Genomic DNA, 18,871 nt, shown 5'->3' on the forward strand with positions numbered 1-18,871 from the left:
AATCAGGAGGCAAATGGAAAAGAATGAAATAATGCCATTTGCAGCAACATGCATGGACTTAAGAGATTATCACACGAGGTGGAGTAAGGCAGACACAGGGAAGGACATATATTAATATCATATGATATCACTTATATGTGGAAACTAGAATATCATGCAAATGAATTTATTTACAAAACAAAAACAGGCTCACAGATATAGAAAACAAACTTATGGTTACCAAAGGGGAAAGTGGGGTGGTGTGAGAGGGATAAATTAGGAGTTTGGGATTGGCAAATGCCAGCTACTGTGTATAAAATAGATAAATAAGGTCCTCCTGGGAACAGGGAAGTATATTTAATATCTTCTAATAAACTACAATGGAAAAGAAAAAGTCAGGGGGCAAGAGTTTAAGCACAAACAGGACATTTGCATGGTCTCAAAGTGTCTGTCCTCAAATGTTTAACAACTGCAAGAGGAAAAAGAGTGGGTTTATGATGGAGAATCCTGACAAATACCACCTTTGCCAAGTGATCAACGTTAACATCACCAGTAACACATATCAAAATCATGGGCTCCTGATATGATGCATGGAACAGGGCACCTTTCTGTTGTATCCCTCCCCAAACCATATAACCTCGATCTCATCACAAGGAAACATCACACAGACCTCAATGGAGGGACTTCTATAAAATAACTGATGAGAGCTCTTCAAAAGCATCAAGTCCATTAAAGAGGATGGGGGAAGGCTAAATGAAATGTGGAATGCTGGAATAGAAAAAAAAGAACAGTAGTAGTGAAGTCCAAATAAACTGTAAATTTCATACATTGTACTAAGGTTGATTTTCTAGCTTACATAATATTCAATAGTTTTTAGATGTTAACATAGGAGGGAGTAGGTAAAACATACACAACAACTCTCTATTTTTGCAACTTTTCTCAGTCTAACATTACCTAAAAATAATATAACCCCCAAACCATAAAGACCTCATTTCTCCCACACAATACTTTATGTTAACAACAGAAAAAATGTATTAAAGAGACAATTTTGCTGCAAGAACAGGCTACCATATTTTAGATTACTAAATCATTTCCTAAATCCTCTTTTCACCTTTAAATTGGGTCAGGAATCCTGGAGTCTTTTCCCTCTCTCCTTCCTTCTTCAAATTTCTAAATTAGGATTTTCCACTGACTACATTCAGCTGGTGCTGCTCCCACACAGTTCCATATCCCGCCGAGAGGCAAGGCCCAAGTTGGGGGGCTGTGCCATTTCTCTGCCTCCACTGCTGGTCAGCAGAAAGTGGGTTCCTCCAGAGGTGCTACATCTATTAGGATGTCTGCAGACCCTTCTAGAAATTTTGTGGAGAAAAGCAATGCAGAGGAATCTCACCCAGAGCAAGATTTGTGAGGCTTCATGTTAAGGACCCCTAGTTGTCTCATTTTTTGAGGAAAATCACTCCCATCTCTGAATGTATAAATAAACTGTTAGTGGTTAACAAAGTTAAAGTCATCTGCTGCCATGTGATCAAGCTGCCAAACTGCAGCATTTCATAATGCTGTCTACATCTTCTATCTTCCCACAAGGCAGAGTTAAAAAATATTTTTTTAATCTGAAGGCAGATATTTTACCTCATTAAGGTGATGGTGTTAGCTGTTGTATGAGGTGACTGTCCTTGACTTTTCAGTTAGTGCCCAAGGGAAACATCAATTTTTGATTAATATAAAATGTTTGCAGATTAATGACAAGAATAAATGGAAATGATAACTACTCTAAAAAATTAGTCAGGGGAGGAACAGGCTACTTACCGAAAAAAGAGGGATTGGATTTGGGAGAGAACTCACGAACCACAAAAACCAGGTGCTCAGACAGACACCATCTAGGTGGGAATACTTTTTTTAATTTAATTATTTTAATTGGAGGCTAATTACTTTACATTATTGTATTGGTTTTGCCATACATTGACATGAATCTGTCCCAGGTGTACATATGTTCCCCATCTTGAACCCCCCTCCTACCTCCCTCCCCATCCCATCCCTCTGGTTCATCCCAGTACACCAGCCCCGAGCATCCTGTATCATGCATCAAACCTGGACTGGCGATTCATTTCACATACAATAATATACATGTTTACTTTTAATAGACTCAAGACACTTTGGAAATGTTTATCTTTGAGGCTCAGGGATTCCTGAGACTTCGGGTTGAGAGAATTAGCACCACTGTCCCTTTCTCTCGGCCTTAAGTCAGCTTCTTACAGCATCTGGGCAACCTTCAACCTGGCTAGTCAGCTCTGAACGCCTCTGCCCAACAGCTCAATGCAGAGGCTAAGTCTAAAACCAGTAGCTGTCTGAAATTTTGCCCCAGGGGATGACAGACAGCTTGTAATTGTGGATCTGAATCCAAATGAGAACCCTCTCCTGACAGTAAACCACTAGTCACAAAGGCTTTGGATGACTCATATCTGGATATAAGATCAGCTACCTGGTACCTGCCTGTGATTGTCCAGCAAGCCTCTTAGTATCCCCACCTCTCACGACAGGAGGAAAATGTACACCCAAGCCCTCCAGGCCTGACGGCAGGGCTGTATACCTCAACTCACTTCACACCCACCATGACCCCAAGAAGTGGCTTCCTGTCCAGGGCCTTGTGCTTCTCCTAATGGGCACCTGGCCATCTCCATGGCCAGCGAGTGGGTAGTGGAGGTGGGGGTGGGGGCTGGGCTGGGCTTCCAGGTTGCCATCACGTGGGGTCTTGAGTAGCTACATCTCGATGCCTCTCTTCAGGCAGCTAAGGGAAGTCTTGCCCAAACTTCAGTGTGTTAGATCTCTGTTGCTACAAGTCACCACAAACTTGGGGCATCAGCAATGCCCATTTATCACCTCTCAGTTTCTGTGGGTCAAGAGTCTAGGCACGGTTTGGTTGGATCTTCTGCTCAGGGTCCAGAGGATACAACCAGGCCGTGAGTTGGGCTGGGTTCTCATCTGGGGACTTGACTGGAGAAAACCTGCTTCTGAGTTTACTGGAGTTGCTAGCAGCACTAACTCTGGTGACTGTAGCAGTCAGGGCTCTGGGCTTTTGCTGAGAGCCACGCTCAGCTCCTAGAGGTCACACACTGCCCTGCCAAGCGGTCATCTCACAACGTGGTGGCTTACTATTTCGAAGTCACACAGAGAGTCTCTTTCTCCAGTCTTCTAAGTTACCTAAGTTACCTGCTAACATCTATCACTTTCGCACAGACTGTAACCCAGCCAAGGGAGTGACATCATAGCCTCTAACATCTTCCATTGGTTGGAAGCAAGACACAGGTGCCACCTGCACTGAAAGGGAAGGGATATACAATGGTGTGATCTGGGGTTGCTGTAGTTTATGTCTCCCACACTCAGACACTTCCTTTCATATTTGGTTCAGATTTTAGTATTTGATTTCCTTTCTGGTCCATCTTGCAGAGTCTGAACTTGGCCTAGATTTCTGTTGCTGCTGCTGCTGCTGCTAAGTCACTTCAGTCGTGTCCGACTCTGTGTGACCCCATAGACGGAAGCCCACCAGGCTCCCCCTTCCCTGGGATTCTCCAGGCAAGAACACTGGAGTGGGTTGCCATTTCCTTCTCCAATGTGTGAAAGTGAAAAGTGAAAGTAAAGTCGCTCAGTCGTGTCTGACCCTTAGCGACCCCACGGACTGCAGCCTACCAGGCTCCTCCATCCATGGGATTTTCTAGGCAAGAGTACTGGAGTGGCTTGCCATTGCCTTCTCCGAGATTTCTGTTACTGATCCCTAATTGCTTATCCCATACACTCTCTCCTTCCAGATGCTCTTATATGATGTAACTGAACATGTTGGTGGCAACCAGCTTTCATGAATGAATGCCATCTACAGTCTAAGGACGCCAACTGAGAAAGGGTAAGAGTGAGAAACCGATCGTCCAAGGTCACACAGATTGCAACATAGGTGAAACGTGACCTGGCTCCACTTTGATTCCAAATCCAATCAATGCCTATTAGGATAGCGATAATAATTCCACACAACCAGGATCAATAGCAAAATAATGCATTAAATTACAATTAGTAAATTCAACAGTACTACGGAAATATCAACTACGATTTTCATTTGCTGAGTTGCCATATAATCCACCAGTTTTACTCCTGGGCAAAAGGAGGACCAAAATATAATTGAGAAAAATACGCGAGCCACTTTGTTAATAGTAGCAGTATTCCCAATACACAAGAAATAGAAAAAAGTAAATTTAACAACAAAAGACGGATGCCTAAAGATGTGGCATGTATATACAATGGAATATACATGATGTCGATTAATAGGATTTGGAGAAAAATGGATGAATATTAATTAAAACAAAGAGTGAAGTCAGAAAACTAAACATCATATGATGCCATGAATATCTGGGAGGCAAAAGTGAGAAAAATGTGTCAGCAATAAGGCCACCAGCACTCCCCATCTGTATTATTTCAAATCTCTTTAGGAAATTACAATCTCCACACCAAGGCAGGCCTTGAACCATGAAACAACACTAGTGCACCAGGGGTGGGGGACAGATTGGGCTGGAAGAGCTTTGAAAAGTCCCCTGGTCTTCAGCTCTCCCCCTGGGTGTTTCCCACCTCCAGCCTCCGTCTTTAGAGTCACCTTACCTTTGGACCACAGCACCTTCAGACCAGCAGAAAAGAGGGGTGGGGATTGCTTGCTGAAGTGGAGGATACTGGGAAAAGAAGGGAGAAGACACAGACCCTAGGCAGTTTGTTCTGGCCCTTTACACTCTCATTTACAGCCATGGAAGGCAACTTTCACAAAGGTTCTCGTTCCCCAAGAGACACGTGTACCCCAATGTTCATCATAGCGCTATTCACAGTAGCCAGCACATGGAAGCAACCTAGATGTCCATCGGCAGATGAAAAGATAAGAAAGCTGTGGTACATATACACAATGGAATATTACTCAGCTATTAAAAGGAAAGCATTTGAATCAGTTCTAATGAGGTGGATGAAACTGGAGCCTATTACACAGAGATTTGAGAGAATAGAATTGAAACGTGTGTATCACCATATGTGAACTAGATCGCCAGTCCAGGTTCAATGCATGAGACAGGGTGCTTAGGGCCGGTGCACTGGGACAACACTGAGGGATGGGATGGGGAGGGAGGTGGGAGGGGGTTCAGGATGGGGGACACATGTACACCCATGGCTGATTCATGTCAATGTATGGCAAAAACCACTACAATATTATAAAGTAATTAGCCTGATTCATGTCAATGTATGGCAACACCAATACAATAACGTAAAGTAATTAGCCTCCAATTAAAATAAATAAATTAAAAAATAAATAACTAAATAAATTTTAAAAAATAACCCACATCTAAGAAATATAAGCACTCTTTAAGAAAATCTGACTGAATGAACTATACTGAAGAAGGCCAAATTAAAGAACCATACAGAATAAGAATTTAAAGTATGTTTATTATACATCTTCAGTGTGATAAGAATTTTTAAAACGTGAAGCTTGAGTAAGTTGTTATAGTAAAAGAATCAAGTACAAATATTGAGCATGAGAAATAATAGTTGCCCCAAATCTGGTCAAAGAATTTTTTGTGTGTCATGTGATTAAAATTTCATATCAAACAAGAAAAAAAAAGAGTCAGACTTGACTGAGAAACTGACACTTTCACTTTCACAATTATAGAATAGATAGCAAATAAGGACCTATTGTGTAGCACATGGAACTCTACTTAATACTCTGTAACACTCTCTATATGGGAAAATAATCTAAAAAAAGAGAGGATATGTGCATATATATATATATATATATATATAACTGATTCACATTGTTGTACACCTGAAACTAACACAACATTGTAAATCAATTGTACTCTAATAAAAATAAAAAGATAAAATGCACCTGAAAAAAAAAAAGAGAAAGATAATCAAAAAGTGCTGCCACCTTGTAGGTGTTTCTCCAACACAACAATTCAAATCCAGTCTTCTGGGAACTGAATACTCCCAAGGCCTTCGTGGCTGTAAATGACACCTGCTCTCAAAAATGGGCCTTGAGAAGGATACTCAAGGAAAACGACTAAAGGGACAGGTTGTCAGGAAGCCACATTAATCACCCACATTATAAGAGGAAAAGTGTAGAATCACAGGAAATCACCCCACCCAGCATCTTTTTCCTGACAAACGCAAACAAAAGGTCACAGGAGGAACCACCTGCTCCCAGGCAAGGCGTCCATCATCACTGAGTCTGCGCACAGGTATACTTGGGAGGGCGGACAGCCAGGGGAACATTCTAGCCCACTGGGGAGGGTGTAACTGGAATCAGCCACAGTGGGGACAGCATGAGAGGACATAACGCCAAAAGGACCAGACCTAGCATATGATGCCACACTCCTCACGGGGTGTACGCGTGGAGACACCTCCGCTGAAACAGACGTGCATCCTGATGGTCCCTGTCACACTATTTAAAAGAGGCAAAACACGGAGGCACCCATTTTGTCCTGGACATGACTGCATCCAAGAGATGCGATGCCCAGTGACAAACGCATGTTTCCCAGCCATAGATCAGAATGAATCTTTGAGCTACAAGGACGGGTCCAACTAAATGAAGGAATGCACACAGTGGGAGACAAAGACCTCATCACGGGACCATTCATAGGTGAACTTGACTATCTGAAACAGATGGACTTATTTAAAAAGGAGGAACAGACACAGAGTTAGCAAACAGACCTAGTGCTACTGAGGGGACAAAAGAGGAGGCATAAAACAGGAGGATGCGCTTACCCTACACACACTCACATATGTAAACTAGGTCACCAAAGAAAACGTACTTACCATATAGCACAGAGAACTGTGCTCCATGACACTGCGTAATACCCTATCCATGCAAGGCTCTAGAAAAGACCAGATATACCTCCACCTATACTTGAATCATGGGGTCGCAAAGAGTCGGACACGACTGAGCGACTGAACTGAGCTGAACTGAATACCTGAATCAAGGTGTTGTACAAATGCAACAAAGACATCATTGTCCGTCAACTATACTCCAATGTGAACAGACATTATTTAACCACTGTAAAAAATGACTATTCCCCTCAGGCCTGGGGAATCAGACTTGGGTCACATCGCTGGAGCCTGAGCAGCCTCGCCTCCCTCGGCTGGACGCTCCTGGGGCTGAGGACGATGTGCACCCATGATCCTCTCACCTTAGACCTGTCTGTACTCCCTTCTGGAGCAAAGCACAATCTCCAGACCCAGTTTGTCTCCGCAGGATTCAAATAATCCTGGGGCAACCAGAGAATAGAGGACATATTGGGATGGAAAAGCTTTGCAAAGCTGGCTGGTCTGCACTTCTCCCATTGTGGGGGTTCCCACCTCTGGCCTCGGACCTTAGAGTCACCTTACCTCTGGATGGCAGCACCTTCAGAGGAGCAAAGAAAGGGGTGAGGATTGGTCTTAGAGTGGAGATGAATTGGAGAGGCTGAACATTCATGAGGATACTACAAAGAAGACACAACCCACTGGCAGTGTGCTCTGGCACTTATCGTTCACATTTACAACCCAGCAAACAAACTTTCAGGAAGGCTCTCCTTCCCCAAATAGAGGGTTGAAAATCAGGAAGTGCTGCCGCCTTATGCCCATTTCTCACAACAACACCACTCAACCTGGGGCTTCTGGGAAGTGAATACTCAGAAGGCTTAAGGGGTTGTAAGTAACACCTGTCCTCAAGCATGGCACTTGTGCTGGATACCAACCACAAACTCCAGGAGGGACAGGCTTTCGGAAGCGCTTTTCAGCCGGGAAATTTTACTCATTCTAAGTAGAAAAGGAAAAATATAAAATCACAGGGAATCAGGGCAGCCAGAGCCCAACGCTTGTCTCTACACGAATGCCAAGGACATTCCAAGGAGGAATCACCTGATGCCAGTCAAGGCTGCCTACATCAAACACTCTGCACACATTTCATGTTGGGGAGGAATAAAACAGAGGGATCACTCCTAGCAGACTCTTAGGTGGGAAATTGAAATCAGCCACAGTGGGGAAGAGCATGGGGAGACCTAAAGCCTGAATGACTTGAGGTAGCCTTTGATGTGGCACTCCTCCCCACTATATGTATGCTTGAAGACACCTCTGGTCCAAAAGACAAGTGAACCCCAATGATCCCTGCCGCCCTTTTTAAAAGAGGCAAGCTGTGAGTCAACCATGTCTCCGACAGATGATTGTATCCAGGAGATGCGATGCCCAGTTACAAGTGGATGTAGCTCAGTCATAGGCCAGAATGAAATTAAAGCATCTTCAGCTACAGGGATGGGTCCTACTAAGTGAAGGAAATCAGAGCAAGACAAAGACCGCACAGTATCATTCAGAGGTGAAATCGACCACCTGAAACAGACGGACTCATTTAAAAGGAGGAACAGACACAGAGTTAGCAAACAGACTTAGTGTCAACGGGGGGACAGAAGAGTAGGGATAAAACAGGAGGATGCACTTCCCATGCACACACTCACATATGTAAACTAGGTCAGCTTTCTTTATGGTCCAGCTCTCACACCCATACATGACTACTGGAAAAGCCATAGCTTTGACTAGATGGACCTTTTTGGGCAAAGTAATGTCTCTGCTTTTTATTATGCTGTCTAGGTTAGTCATAAGTGGCAGAGGAAACAAATTACAAGTGTCAATTTTCCCCTGCGTCAGGGTCTTTTCCAATGAGTAAGTTCTTTGCAACAGGTGGCCAAAGTACTAGAGCTTCAGCTTCAGCATCAGTCCTTCCAATGAGTATTCAGGATTGATATCCTTTAGGATTGACTGGTTTGATCTCCTTGTGTCCAAGGGACTCTCAAGAGTCTTCTCCAACACCACAGTAGGAAGGCATCAATTCTTCCATGCTCAGGCTTTTTTATTGTACAGATCTCACATCCACACATGACTACTTGAAAAACCATAGCTTGGCTATACAGATCTTTGTCGGCAAAGTAATATCTCTGCTTTTGAATTCGCTATCCAGCTTTGTCATAGTTTTTCATTCAAGGAGCAAGTGTCTTTTAATTTCAAGTGAAAGAGGACAGTGGAAAGGTTGGCTTAAAACTCAACATTCCCAAAACTAAGATCATGGCATATGATCCCATCACTTCATGGCAAATAGATGGGGAAACAATGGATAGTGAGAGAATTGATTTTGGGGTGCTCCAGACGGTAACCCACTCCGGTATTCTTGCCTGGAGAATCCCATGGACGGAGAAGCCTGGTAGGCTACAGTCCACGGGGTCGCAAAGAGTCGCACACAACTGAGCGACGGAACGGAAAATCACCGCAGATGGTGACTGTAGCCATGAAATGAAAAGACGCTGGCCACTTGGAAGAAAAGCTATGACCAACCCAGACAGCATACTGAAAACCATAGACAGTACTTTGCCAACAAAGGTCTGTCTAGTCAAAGCTATGGTTTTTCCAGTAGTCATGCATGGATGTGAGAGCTGGACCATAAAGAAAGCTGAGCACCTTGGAAAAGACCCTGATGCTGGGAAAGATTGAAGGCAGGAGGAGAAGGGGACGACAGAGCATGAGATGTTTGGATCGCATCACCGCCTCGATGGACATGAGTTCGAGTCATCTCCAGGAGCTGGTGATGGACAGGGAGGCCTGGCATGCTGCAGTCCATGTGGACGCAGAGTTGGATATGACTGAGTGACTGAACTGCCTGAACTGATTCCTGAGTCTGTGCAAATATCCACCTGATACACCATCCAGCAAAGGCCTGACCTTTCTTTAAAAAGTACTATCTCAACAGATACAAAGAAGAGACTAAATATAGGACTGGAGTATGTGATAGATTGAAACAAAGTAATAGCAGATACTCTTTAACAATTTAAGTATATATATAGTGGCTCAGTGGTAAAAGAATCTGCCTGCAATGCAGGAGATGCAGGAGACTCGAGATCAGTCCCTGGGTCAAGAAGATCCCTGGAGAAGGAAATAGCAAAACACTCCAGTATTCCTGCCTAGAGAATCCCATGGACAGAGAAGCTGGTGTGCTACAGTCTGGGCTGCAAAAAGTTGGACACGACTGACACAACTGAGCAGCAGCAGTGTAGTCCAAAAATTAACATATAGCTAAAAATCCAAACATACACCCACATAGTACATACATTGTGGTTTGTCCACCATGTATGAGTATATAAGCACATATAACTATTTTTCTTTTTGAAAGTCGCTCAGTTGTGCCCGACTATTTGCGAACCCATGGACTATACAGTCCATGGAATTCTCCAGGCCAGAATACTGGAGTGGGTAGCCTTTCCCTTCCCCAGGGGATCTTTCCAACCCAGGGATCGAACCCAGGTCTCCCACATCACAGGTGGATTCTTCACCAGCTGAGCCACAAGGGAAGCCCAAGAATACTGGAGTGGGTAGCCTATCCCTTCTCCAGCAGATCTTCCCAACCCAGGAATTGAACTGGGTCTCCTGCAATGCAGGCAGATTCTTTACCAACTGAACTACGAGGGAAACATATAATCTACACACATATATACATACAAATCTGACAGATACTTCATAGACATGTGAACTGTGTTCATCAATATGAATGAGGATTAAACAGTGCGAAGGACAGCACTCCAATAGGATCAACTCTTATGGCTGAGCACTGAAGAATTGATGCTTTTGAACCGTGGTGTTGGAGAAGACTCTTGAGAGTCCCTTGTACAGCAAGGAGATCAAATCAGTCAATCCTAAAGGAAATCAACCCTGAATATTCATTGGAAGGACTGATGCTGAAGTTGAAGCTCCAATACTTTGGCCACTAGATGCAAAGAGCTAACTCACTGGAAAAGACTTTAATACTGGGAACGATTGAAGGCGGGAGGAGAGGGGAAGACAGAGGACGAGATGGTTGGATGGCATCATAAACTCAGTGGACATGAGTCTAATCAAACTCTGGGAAATAGTGAAGGACAGGGAAGCCTGGCACGCTGCAGTCCATGGAGTCTCAAAGAGTCGGACAAGACTGAGTGAATGAACAACAACCAACAGGTAATATTATCTAATCATCAAACCAAGGGTTCCCCTAAATCACCTGCCATGACTCAGCCTCTTCACCTAAAACCGAATATCTTATACGGAATGGTTTCCAAGTATGGTGACTGCTGAGGGGCCCCCATGGGAAGATGTGTGCTTCCCTGGGCTCCCCCATGGTCATGGGCACAGCAGGCCCCCATCCAGAATCTGTCCTGGGACTGCAGCCTTCTCTCAAGTGTTAAGGAAGCCCCCTCCTGAATGAGGATGAGGGGGTCCAGTCACCCCGGAACAGAGGTTCTCATAGAATAAAACTCCACTCCTACTGGGACTCCTGGGGACCCCAGTCCGGGCTGTCAGGCCAAGCCCCCCTCCCCCTCCACTTCCTCAGTGACTCAGTGAGTCAGAGTCTTGGTCTGAGGGCACAGTCTCATGTGGACAGAGGGAGGGGCCCCAGTCCGGCAGAGACTCGAGGTGAGGACAGAGGGTCCTCAAGGGATGCATGTGCAGCCCTCTTGACAGCTGTGGAAGACCACGGGATTGGTGTTGGGATGTGGCATCCAGATGTGACGCCACTGACCCCACTGGGAGGGGAGAATTGAGGGCCTGGGTCACGGAGCTTGTGTTTAGGTCAGCAGAGTGAAGGAGCACAGCTGTGCTAGGAGTCAAGGTAGAACCCTGAGGGGAGCGCTGGGACCCCAGGACATACAGGTCGTCACTACTTTTAGCCCTGGGAGACACTGGCAGGCTTGTGGGAATGAGTCCCCTCTCCTGCTTGCCTCTCAGGGGTCCTGGCTTGGGGAGATGCTGGCTCTAAGGCGGGCAAAGTTGGCAGCTGAAAGTGGTGCCTAGGTGAGCTGGGAGTCAAGGTGACAAAGAGAAAGAGGGTTGAGGAACCCCTGCGGGATCATCTCAGCTCTGGGAAGCCCTGGGCTTGGAGCCCTGGTATCATGTCCACAGTCTCCTCCCGGGGTCTCAGGGCAGTGAAGGCCTTGATATGACGGTCCTGCTTCGGGTCAACATAGGAACATCCCTGGACCTGCCAGGGCTCAAGATGAGGACCTTGAGGGAGGACACAGGTAACGCCACAGGTCCTGGCACCTGCTGCCAGCCCTGGGAGACCCTGGTGCCGGCATGAGCACAGGGTCGCAGAGACACTGGAGACTTGGTATAAGGGGAGAGGCCTCAGAGGGTGAAGGGGGAGGATCTTAGGTTCTGAAAGCGTCTGGGTGAGGACCCTGAGGGAGGACTGCGGGGACCCTGGCCCTGGGATAGGTTGGGCCCAACATACGTGGTCTCACTTCCTGATATCCGGGTCTCAGCCTGGGGTCCTGAAACAACGGGCAGACTTCCTGACATCCGGGTCTCAGACGGGACTTCGCATATGGAGCCGCAACTCAGGTGGGCCAATTCCCAGGTCCTGTGGTGTGTCAAGTTGAGGACACTGAGGGAGGACTAGGGTACCGTGGACCACAATCAGAGGAGGCCTCAGAGTAGCCCGTCTCTGTTATCAGTCCAGGGTGTCCGTGGGGGTACAATAAGCGAAACCGGCATGGTCAGACTTCCTGACATCCGGGTCTTGGAGAGACTCGGGCCCTGGTATAACGGGCCAGGGCTTCAGTTGGGGAGAGGCGAGAATCCCAGGTCCTGACTGGAGGCAAGGTGAGGTGCCTCAGTGAGGACTGAGGGGTCCCTGCGTGAGGCCCGACAGAACCCCCACAGATCCCCGCCCCTGTAGTTGGACCTGGGACCCCTTGTGGTGAGAAGAGAACACTAAGCCTGTCTGACTTCCTGACATGCGGGTCTCAGAGAGAGCGGGGACTTGGTGTGAGGAGCCGGGCCTCAGGTAGGGAGAGGACAGAGCCCAGGTCCTACCGGGAGTCAAGGTGAGGACACTGAGGGAGGAGTGGAACCCAACCCCGGAACAGAGGGGACCCTGGTAGTCCCCGGGCGGGATGATCATGTGCAGGATTTCCTGACATCCGGGTCTCAGAGAGCCTGGGGACCTGCTGAAAGTGGCGGGGTTTCAACATGGCGGACGGGACAATCGCGGGTTCTGCCTAGAGTCTAGGCTCCATGCGAGGAAGGACTGAGGCTGTTAGACCTCAAGGCAGGGAGGGATCCTTGCTCTTGCGCAGGGAGGGGCAGGGTGGGGGCGGTCTTGGAGGCCCCACAGAGGGGTGAGCAGTTTATTCACCTCTTTCTTTGGGGCCTTAAGGTGAGGTGTTCTTGTGGAGGGGGAGGTTTCAGGTCTGCAGAGGCTGGACTCCCTGGACCCCGAGGGAGGACTGAGCAGACGCCCGCCCCTCTGTTCAGTGCTGGGAGGCCAGGTAGGACGTGAGAAGTGAGGACCCAGCATCTCCCCAGCCTAGGGCCCACGGGAGGCCGTAGGCAGGTGCGGACACATATGGGGCCCCTCAGCACTTTCTGTCCAGACTTGGCTCTTGTTCTGAGTTTCCCTGCAGGACCCCAGAAGGGGGAAGGTCCAGGTCATTCCAGTGGAAAAGTGAGCACTACATGTGAGCCCCGATGGGACTACCCACCCCAGATCTGGGGGAACCTCACAGAGTCAACCCCTCCTACCAGCACAGAAGGCCTAGGTCTGTGCCACACTCTACCCCCGAGGTGCCCCCTACATTTGACTCACAGGGTCTCCAGGAACCAGGAGGTGAAGGCGGAGGTCTGAAGTCTGTGTTCTGAGGCCACAGGAGTGCCAGGAGTCAAGGTGAGGTGGGGATCCTGAGTGTGCAAAGGGGCTCCCCATCTCAGAACAGAGGGGACCTCAAAAGGCCCTAATCCCCCCACCTTGTCAGCCCCAGAACCTCGGGCTGTACTGGCTGCACCCTGAATCAGAATTTTTCTTCCTCACTTGACAGGAGACTGACCACCCCGGAGGAGTGCCCCTGTAACGCCCAAGAGCAGCCCTCAAGGAAACCCAGTAAGCAGCCTCAGTCAGAGCCACCCGTGTCGCATTTCAAAACTGAGACCATTTACACTCTCTCTCTTTCCCAGGTCATTGGTCTCCATTCTCCCCCTGCCACAACCACACTGGGCACAAGACCCCATTCATCATGCCTGTGGTCCCGACGAATGAGTTCTACACTCCTGAGGAAGACCTTCAGGGCCAAGTCCAGGCCCAGGGCCCAGCGGAGGTGCAGCTCCTGGGGGCTGAGGCAGAGGATGCCTCAACCCCTCTGGCCTCCTTCCCTCCAGTCTCATCTTCCTCGGCTGCCGTGGATGCGGAGATCTTGTTCAAGCAGGCTCTGAATATGATGATGACTCAACTACTGGAGTTCCTGCTCCTCAAGTATGGCACCAAGGAGCCGATTTTCCAGGCTGAAATGCTGAATACGGTCCTCAGGGATAACCAGGCCCACTTCCCCGTGGTCTTCCGTAAAGCCACGCGGTGCCTGCAGCTGGTCTTTGGCCTGGATTTGAAAGAGGTGGACCCCAGAGAGCACATCTATGCCATGGTCCCCACCCTGGGCCTCACCCTCAATGAGATGCAGAGGGATGGGCAGAGCATGCCAAAGGCTGGCCTCCTGGTGGCGGCCCTGAGCCTGATTCTCCTAGAAGGGGACCAGGTCCCTGAGGAGAAGGTCTGGGGAGCACTTAGCAGGATGGGGGTATTTGCTGGGATAGAGCACGGCATCTATGGGGAGCCCAAGGAGCTGCTGACCCAAGTGTGGGTGCGGGCGGGGTACCTGCAGTACCGGCAGGTGCCTCACAGCCACCCTGCTCGTTACGAGTTCCTGTGGGGTCCCCGGGCCTATGCGGAGACCAGCAAGCAGCAAGTCAAGGACTACCTGCGCAGGGTCAATGGCAGGGGTCCCAGGTTCTTCCCACCCCGGTGTGCAGAGGTGTGAGGCAGGAGGAAGAGGGGCCCTGAGCCTGAGCAGCAGCCAGGCTCCTTTCAGGCCCACATCCAGCAGCTTGTCCTGGGGGTAGGAAGGGAGGCTGAGCCTTCCCTGTGTGTTTGAAGAGGGAGCATTCAGCCTTAGTCGTGACGGCCTGGGCCAGTTGGGGGAACTGGTGTGTAGCACTTTGGCTTCCTGTTCTCTAAATGACATGGAGATCCACTTCTGCTTCCTTTAGAAATGTTTCAAATGTTGTTCCTTTTAATAGGAGGCTTAATGAGCTTCAGTGTCGCACCATGTCAGTAACGTTGATCACAGTGTGTTTGTGCTTACCCAGGTCAAGAACAAGTGTTTTGCTGTTTTGTGATTGTGAACACTCTCATTTTATTTTGTGACTCTGAACAAGATTTTATGGACTTCAAATCTAACTATTTTGGAAATATGATATTACTTAGTAAGAATTAAGAAATAAAATGTATTTGAGGTGAGTCCCTCTATACTTCTTGTCTGTCATTTTATACAGCTAAACTATCTCTGTTCCAATGGATTTTCTCAAGTTATTATTCAAGAAAGTACAAAAAGCCTGATTTGACTTAAAAAGTGCCCCACTCTGGCTCGTTTATCGCAAAGACCTCTGTGGAGCCTGTCCTCTGTGGAAGGCCCTGTGTTAGCAGTGGGGAAACTAGGAGAACCAGGACACCCCCTACCTAGATTGATGATCTAAGAGCTGCAGTCACATGAGGAATGTGAAGAGATATCCCCTAGTTCCACAGAATAGGGAAAAAAGGAGCAGGCTCCAGGAGGAGCACTTGAGTGTTGGTGCCTGAGCCAGGGTCGTTTGGGTCTTTGGGACGCTGGGTTCATTCTGTGGGAGGTGATTGTGATGAGGGTGGATGGTGGCAGCAGCCAGGGTTATACACAGTGTCTTATGGGTGAGAAGAAAATCTGAAGTGGGACATACACGTGAGAAGATCCTCTTCTGTCCTAGTTAGACACCTGTTTATGCTGCTTGATGTATGTACAACAAAATTTTTCAAAATGGGGAGGGGTGAATGGACTTCGGTTTGCTGCACAATCTACTCAGTCTTGGAGAATGTAGTTGAAGATGGCTTGGTAAGCACCCCCAAACTTTTCGTAGGATTTTAATGGAGTGTCTTGAACTTGAATTCATACCTCAGAATTCTCCTTGGAGATGAAAAGTGCTGCATTGTGCATATCCTAGCAGGATTTTATAAAGAAAACTCCCACTGTGCTTGTCCCCTCACTGTCGCTTGTCTGATACCTGCCCCTCATGAGGCTCAGGGCTATGGGGAGCCTAAGGGCACCTGGGCAGGTGCTCAGGCAAGTTCCATTGTGTGGAGGCAGCCCGGACTCCCACTGGGAGACTGTGTCTGGCATCAGGAGGCAGGGACACATCCTCAGCTCGCTGAGACTGTGGGTGGGCATCACTGCAGAGGGAAGGGCAGAAAGAGCACTGGAGGGAGCTGGGGGGACCCTCCCTCACATTCCCAAGAGCCTTGGAAACTAAATCAGATCTTGCATTTGAAAGTGCCAGCAGAGAGGGGTGACTAGAAACAGTTGGAGATTCAAGGCACCTTTGGCTTCCTCAAAAACTCCTCAACACACGACGGGAATTGTCTTCATCCCAAGCTATACCTACCGGCTGCTGCCTGCTGAGCACCGAGTACACTGCACGCAGGGGAGACTCCAGGTCCTTGTTCTCATCTCTTCTCCCTCTGCTTTCTGGAAGCTGTTTGCAGGGAACATGGGATCCTAGGTAAACCTCCAACAGTTTGGGAATAAATACATGATCAATTCACCAACTTAAATACAAAGACAGAAAAAAAAACTTTTCATATAGATAACAAAAGCACATCATTTGGGGAAAAAGCATCCCATTTGTGCTGATATCTGGGGTGGGGTGGAGAGATATTCTGGATGAAGGTGGTGCCACATCCATGGGGCTGAGGTCCCAAGAAGCAGGAAAGGCCCCTGTCTGCCTGACTGATGGAAGCTCTGTCCAGGCGCCGTCCATTCAGGGCCAAGGTGAGGACCTGGGCTCCTTCCAGTGGCACTGATTTCGTGAGTCAGCAGTGAGTGGTTGTGTGGAGTGACATCCTTATTCCCTGCCCAGGAATTGAACCTGGGCAGCCTGGATGAGAGCCAGGAATCCTAGCCAGGAGACTAGCAAGGGCTAGAGGCTAAAGCTATTTTATCATGGATCATTGCTTCCAGTGAAAAATGCATTTATCACAGAGGCAGAAACTGTAAATGCAGGTACAAAGTGTATCGTTAGAAACAACACAACAAGTGGGAGAGCACATAAAGAAATAGTTTAGTTGAGACAGAAACAAGGCAGAGATGCAATCCTGGTGAGAAAGTGTGGATGTCACACCTGGTGAGCAGGAGCACAGTCAAGAGGCGGTAGAGTCATTTATATAAGGCAGTCCTTCTGGATTTTTGTCTTCCTTCAGGCCAATTATCTGGTTTCTTTTCCACACCTGACCTACCCTGGGACACTCCCCTGCAATCATACACACACCCCTCAGCCAAGATGGATCTCGAAGTGAAGGTTTCCGTGAGGATCAAGACTCATTATGCTCTGGCATTATCCCTTGACTTTTGACCCACAAGGAGCCTTTTTTCACATGTCTGGTGTCTCCCTTGTCCCAAAAGTTGGGGGAGTGGAGATATTTTATCTTTTACTCAAACAGGGTTTTGTCCCTCTTTGTCCTTGCCATGACTGTTACTTTAAGTATTTATAACAGACAAACCCGGGCTATTTACGCTGTCTCTATTGTTTTATTCATTTCAGAGAGCAAACAGGAGGCGGATTGTAAGTGCCTCAACTGTAGCAAACTATCCCTTGTCACAGGGAATACTAACATTTGTAAGTATCCAGCCTGAAGCCCACTTCTTTGTGTCCCAAGAAATGCAAACAGGAGGCCAGTTGAAAATGTTTAACTTGGAGTCCATCCATCCATACTCCTCTGCCTTACTGTGTGATGCATAAATACTTTCATCATAATAGTACTGGTAAATGCTTACTAATTCTGTTCCATATATTCGCTGGGACAAGAAGATGATGTGACTTGCCAAAATAACCATCAGGACACAGAAGCCTTGAGATATATACAGCTTTGTGATTGAGTCCAACACAAATACTTTGAAGTCATACTCCTTGACTTTGGACAGGGCAGAGGGATCCCCCTGCCCATGACTTCAACCTCCAAAGGCTAAGTCTCTGTATCTAACTTGCATTTCATTCCGTTGTTCACTTCTGGTGCCATTTCAGAGCATGATGAACATAGTAATTTTCAGAAGGCAGACATCAAAAGGGAAGACGCTGCAGAGATCAACCTAATAAAGTTGAGGGGTTCAGGCCCCTGTATGCTCCCCACACTGATTCCGTGAGTAGTCTCTCACAACGAGCTGCCCCAGGGAGGCAGCCCCTCCAGTGGAGGGTAACTTTTGCTCTGAGTCCTCATCCACCAACACCGGTGGCCCTGGGCAAATGAGTGGGCTAGTGACAAAGAGGAGATCTGGGTGGCACCACAGCATCCACTATAATCCACCCCTCCCAACACTGACATACACTCCCTCCATCCGGAGAGTTGGCCTCCTCTGAGGACAGCTCCTTGAGGATTCTGGTTGGTCTCCACTCCTCCTAAAGAAGCTCAGAGAGAAAGACTGGACAAATGCTGGGCCCTCACAGTTGCAGCAGCTGCTGCACCACAACTGACAGTCACTCTCTCTTGCCTGAGATCCGTTCTAAATCCCCTGCACTCTCAGCCAGGACCTCGGCCATTTCCAGTGGCTTCCCTGGTGAGGTAATACAGACTGTGTCCCTCAAGGTTCTGAAGCCCTGGGCCCGATGCCCTTCTCAGACCCTTGCTCTTGGACTTGTCAGTTCATCACTGAAATGGAACAGGAAGCCAAGACACCTCACCTGGCTGTTAGAGAAGTTTCCTCTCTGTTCCCCCTGTGCCAGAGTAACCCGCACACTCCTTGGGATCAAGGTCAGCTCT

The 18,871-nt window shown here is 47.8% G+C and overlaps 1 protein-coding gene across 1 annotated transcript; it reads left to right on the forward strand.

Annotated features, from left to right (window-relative positions):
- Positions 1-14,057: 14,057 nt before the first annotated feature.
- Positions 14,058-14,852, forward strand: LOC148773496 (melanoma-associated antigen 10-like). The gene has a single exon (XM_088833907.1). The coding sequence runs from the start codon at positions 14,058-14,060 to the stop codon at positions 14,850-14,852; it is 795 nt and encodes a 264-aa protein (XP_088690033.1).
- The last annotated feature ends 4,019 nt before the right edge of the window (positions 14,853-18,871 follow it).

The sequence above is a fragment of the Moschus berezovskii genome, chromosome X (assembly GCF_049115385.1).
Source record: "Moschus berezovskii isolate FMDL1 chromosome X, NW_MosBer_1.0, whole genome shotgun sequence".
In the NCBI taxonomy this organism is placed as follows: Eukaryota; Metazoa; Chordata; class Mammalia; order Artiodactyla; family Moschidae; genus Moschus; species Moschus berezovskii.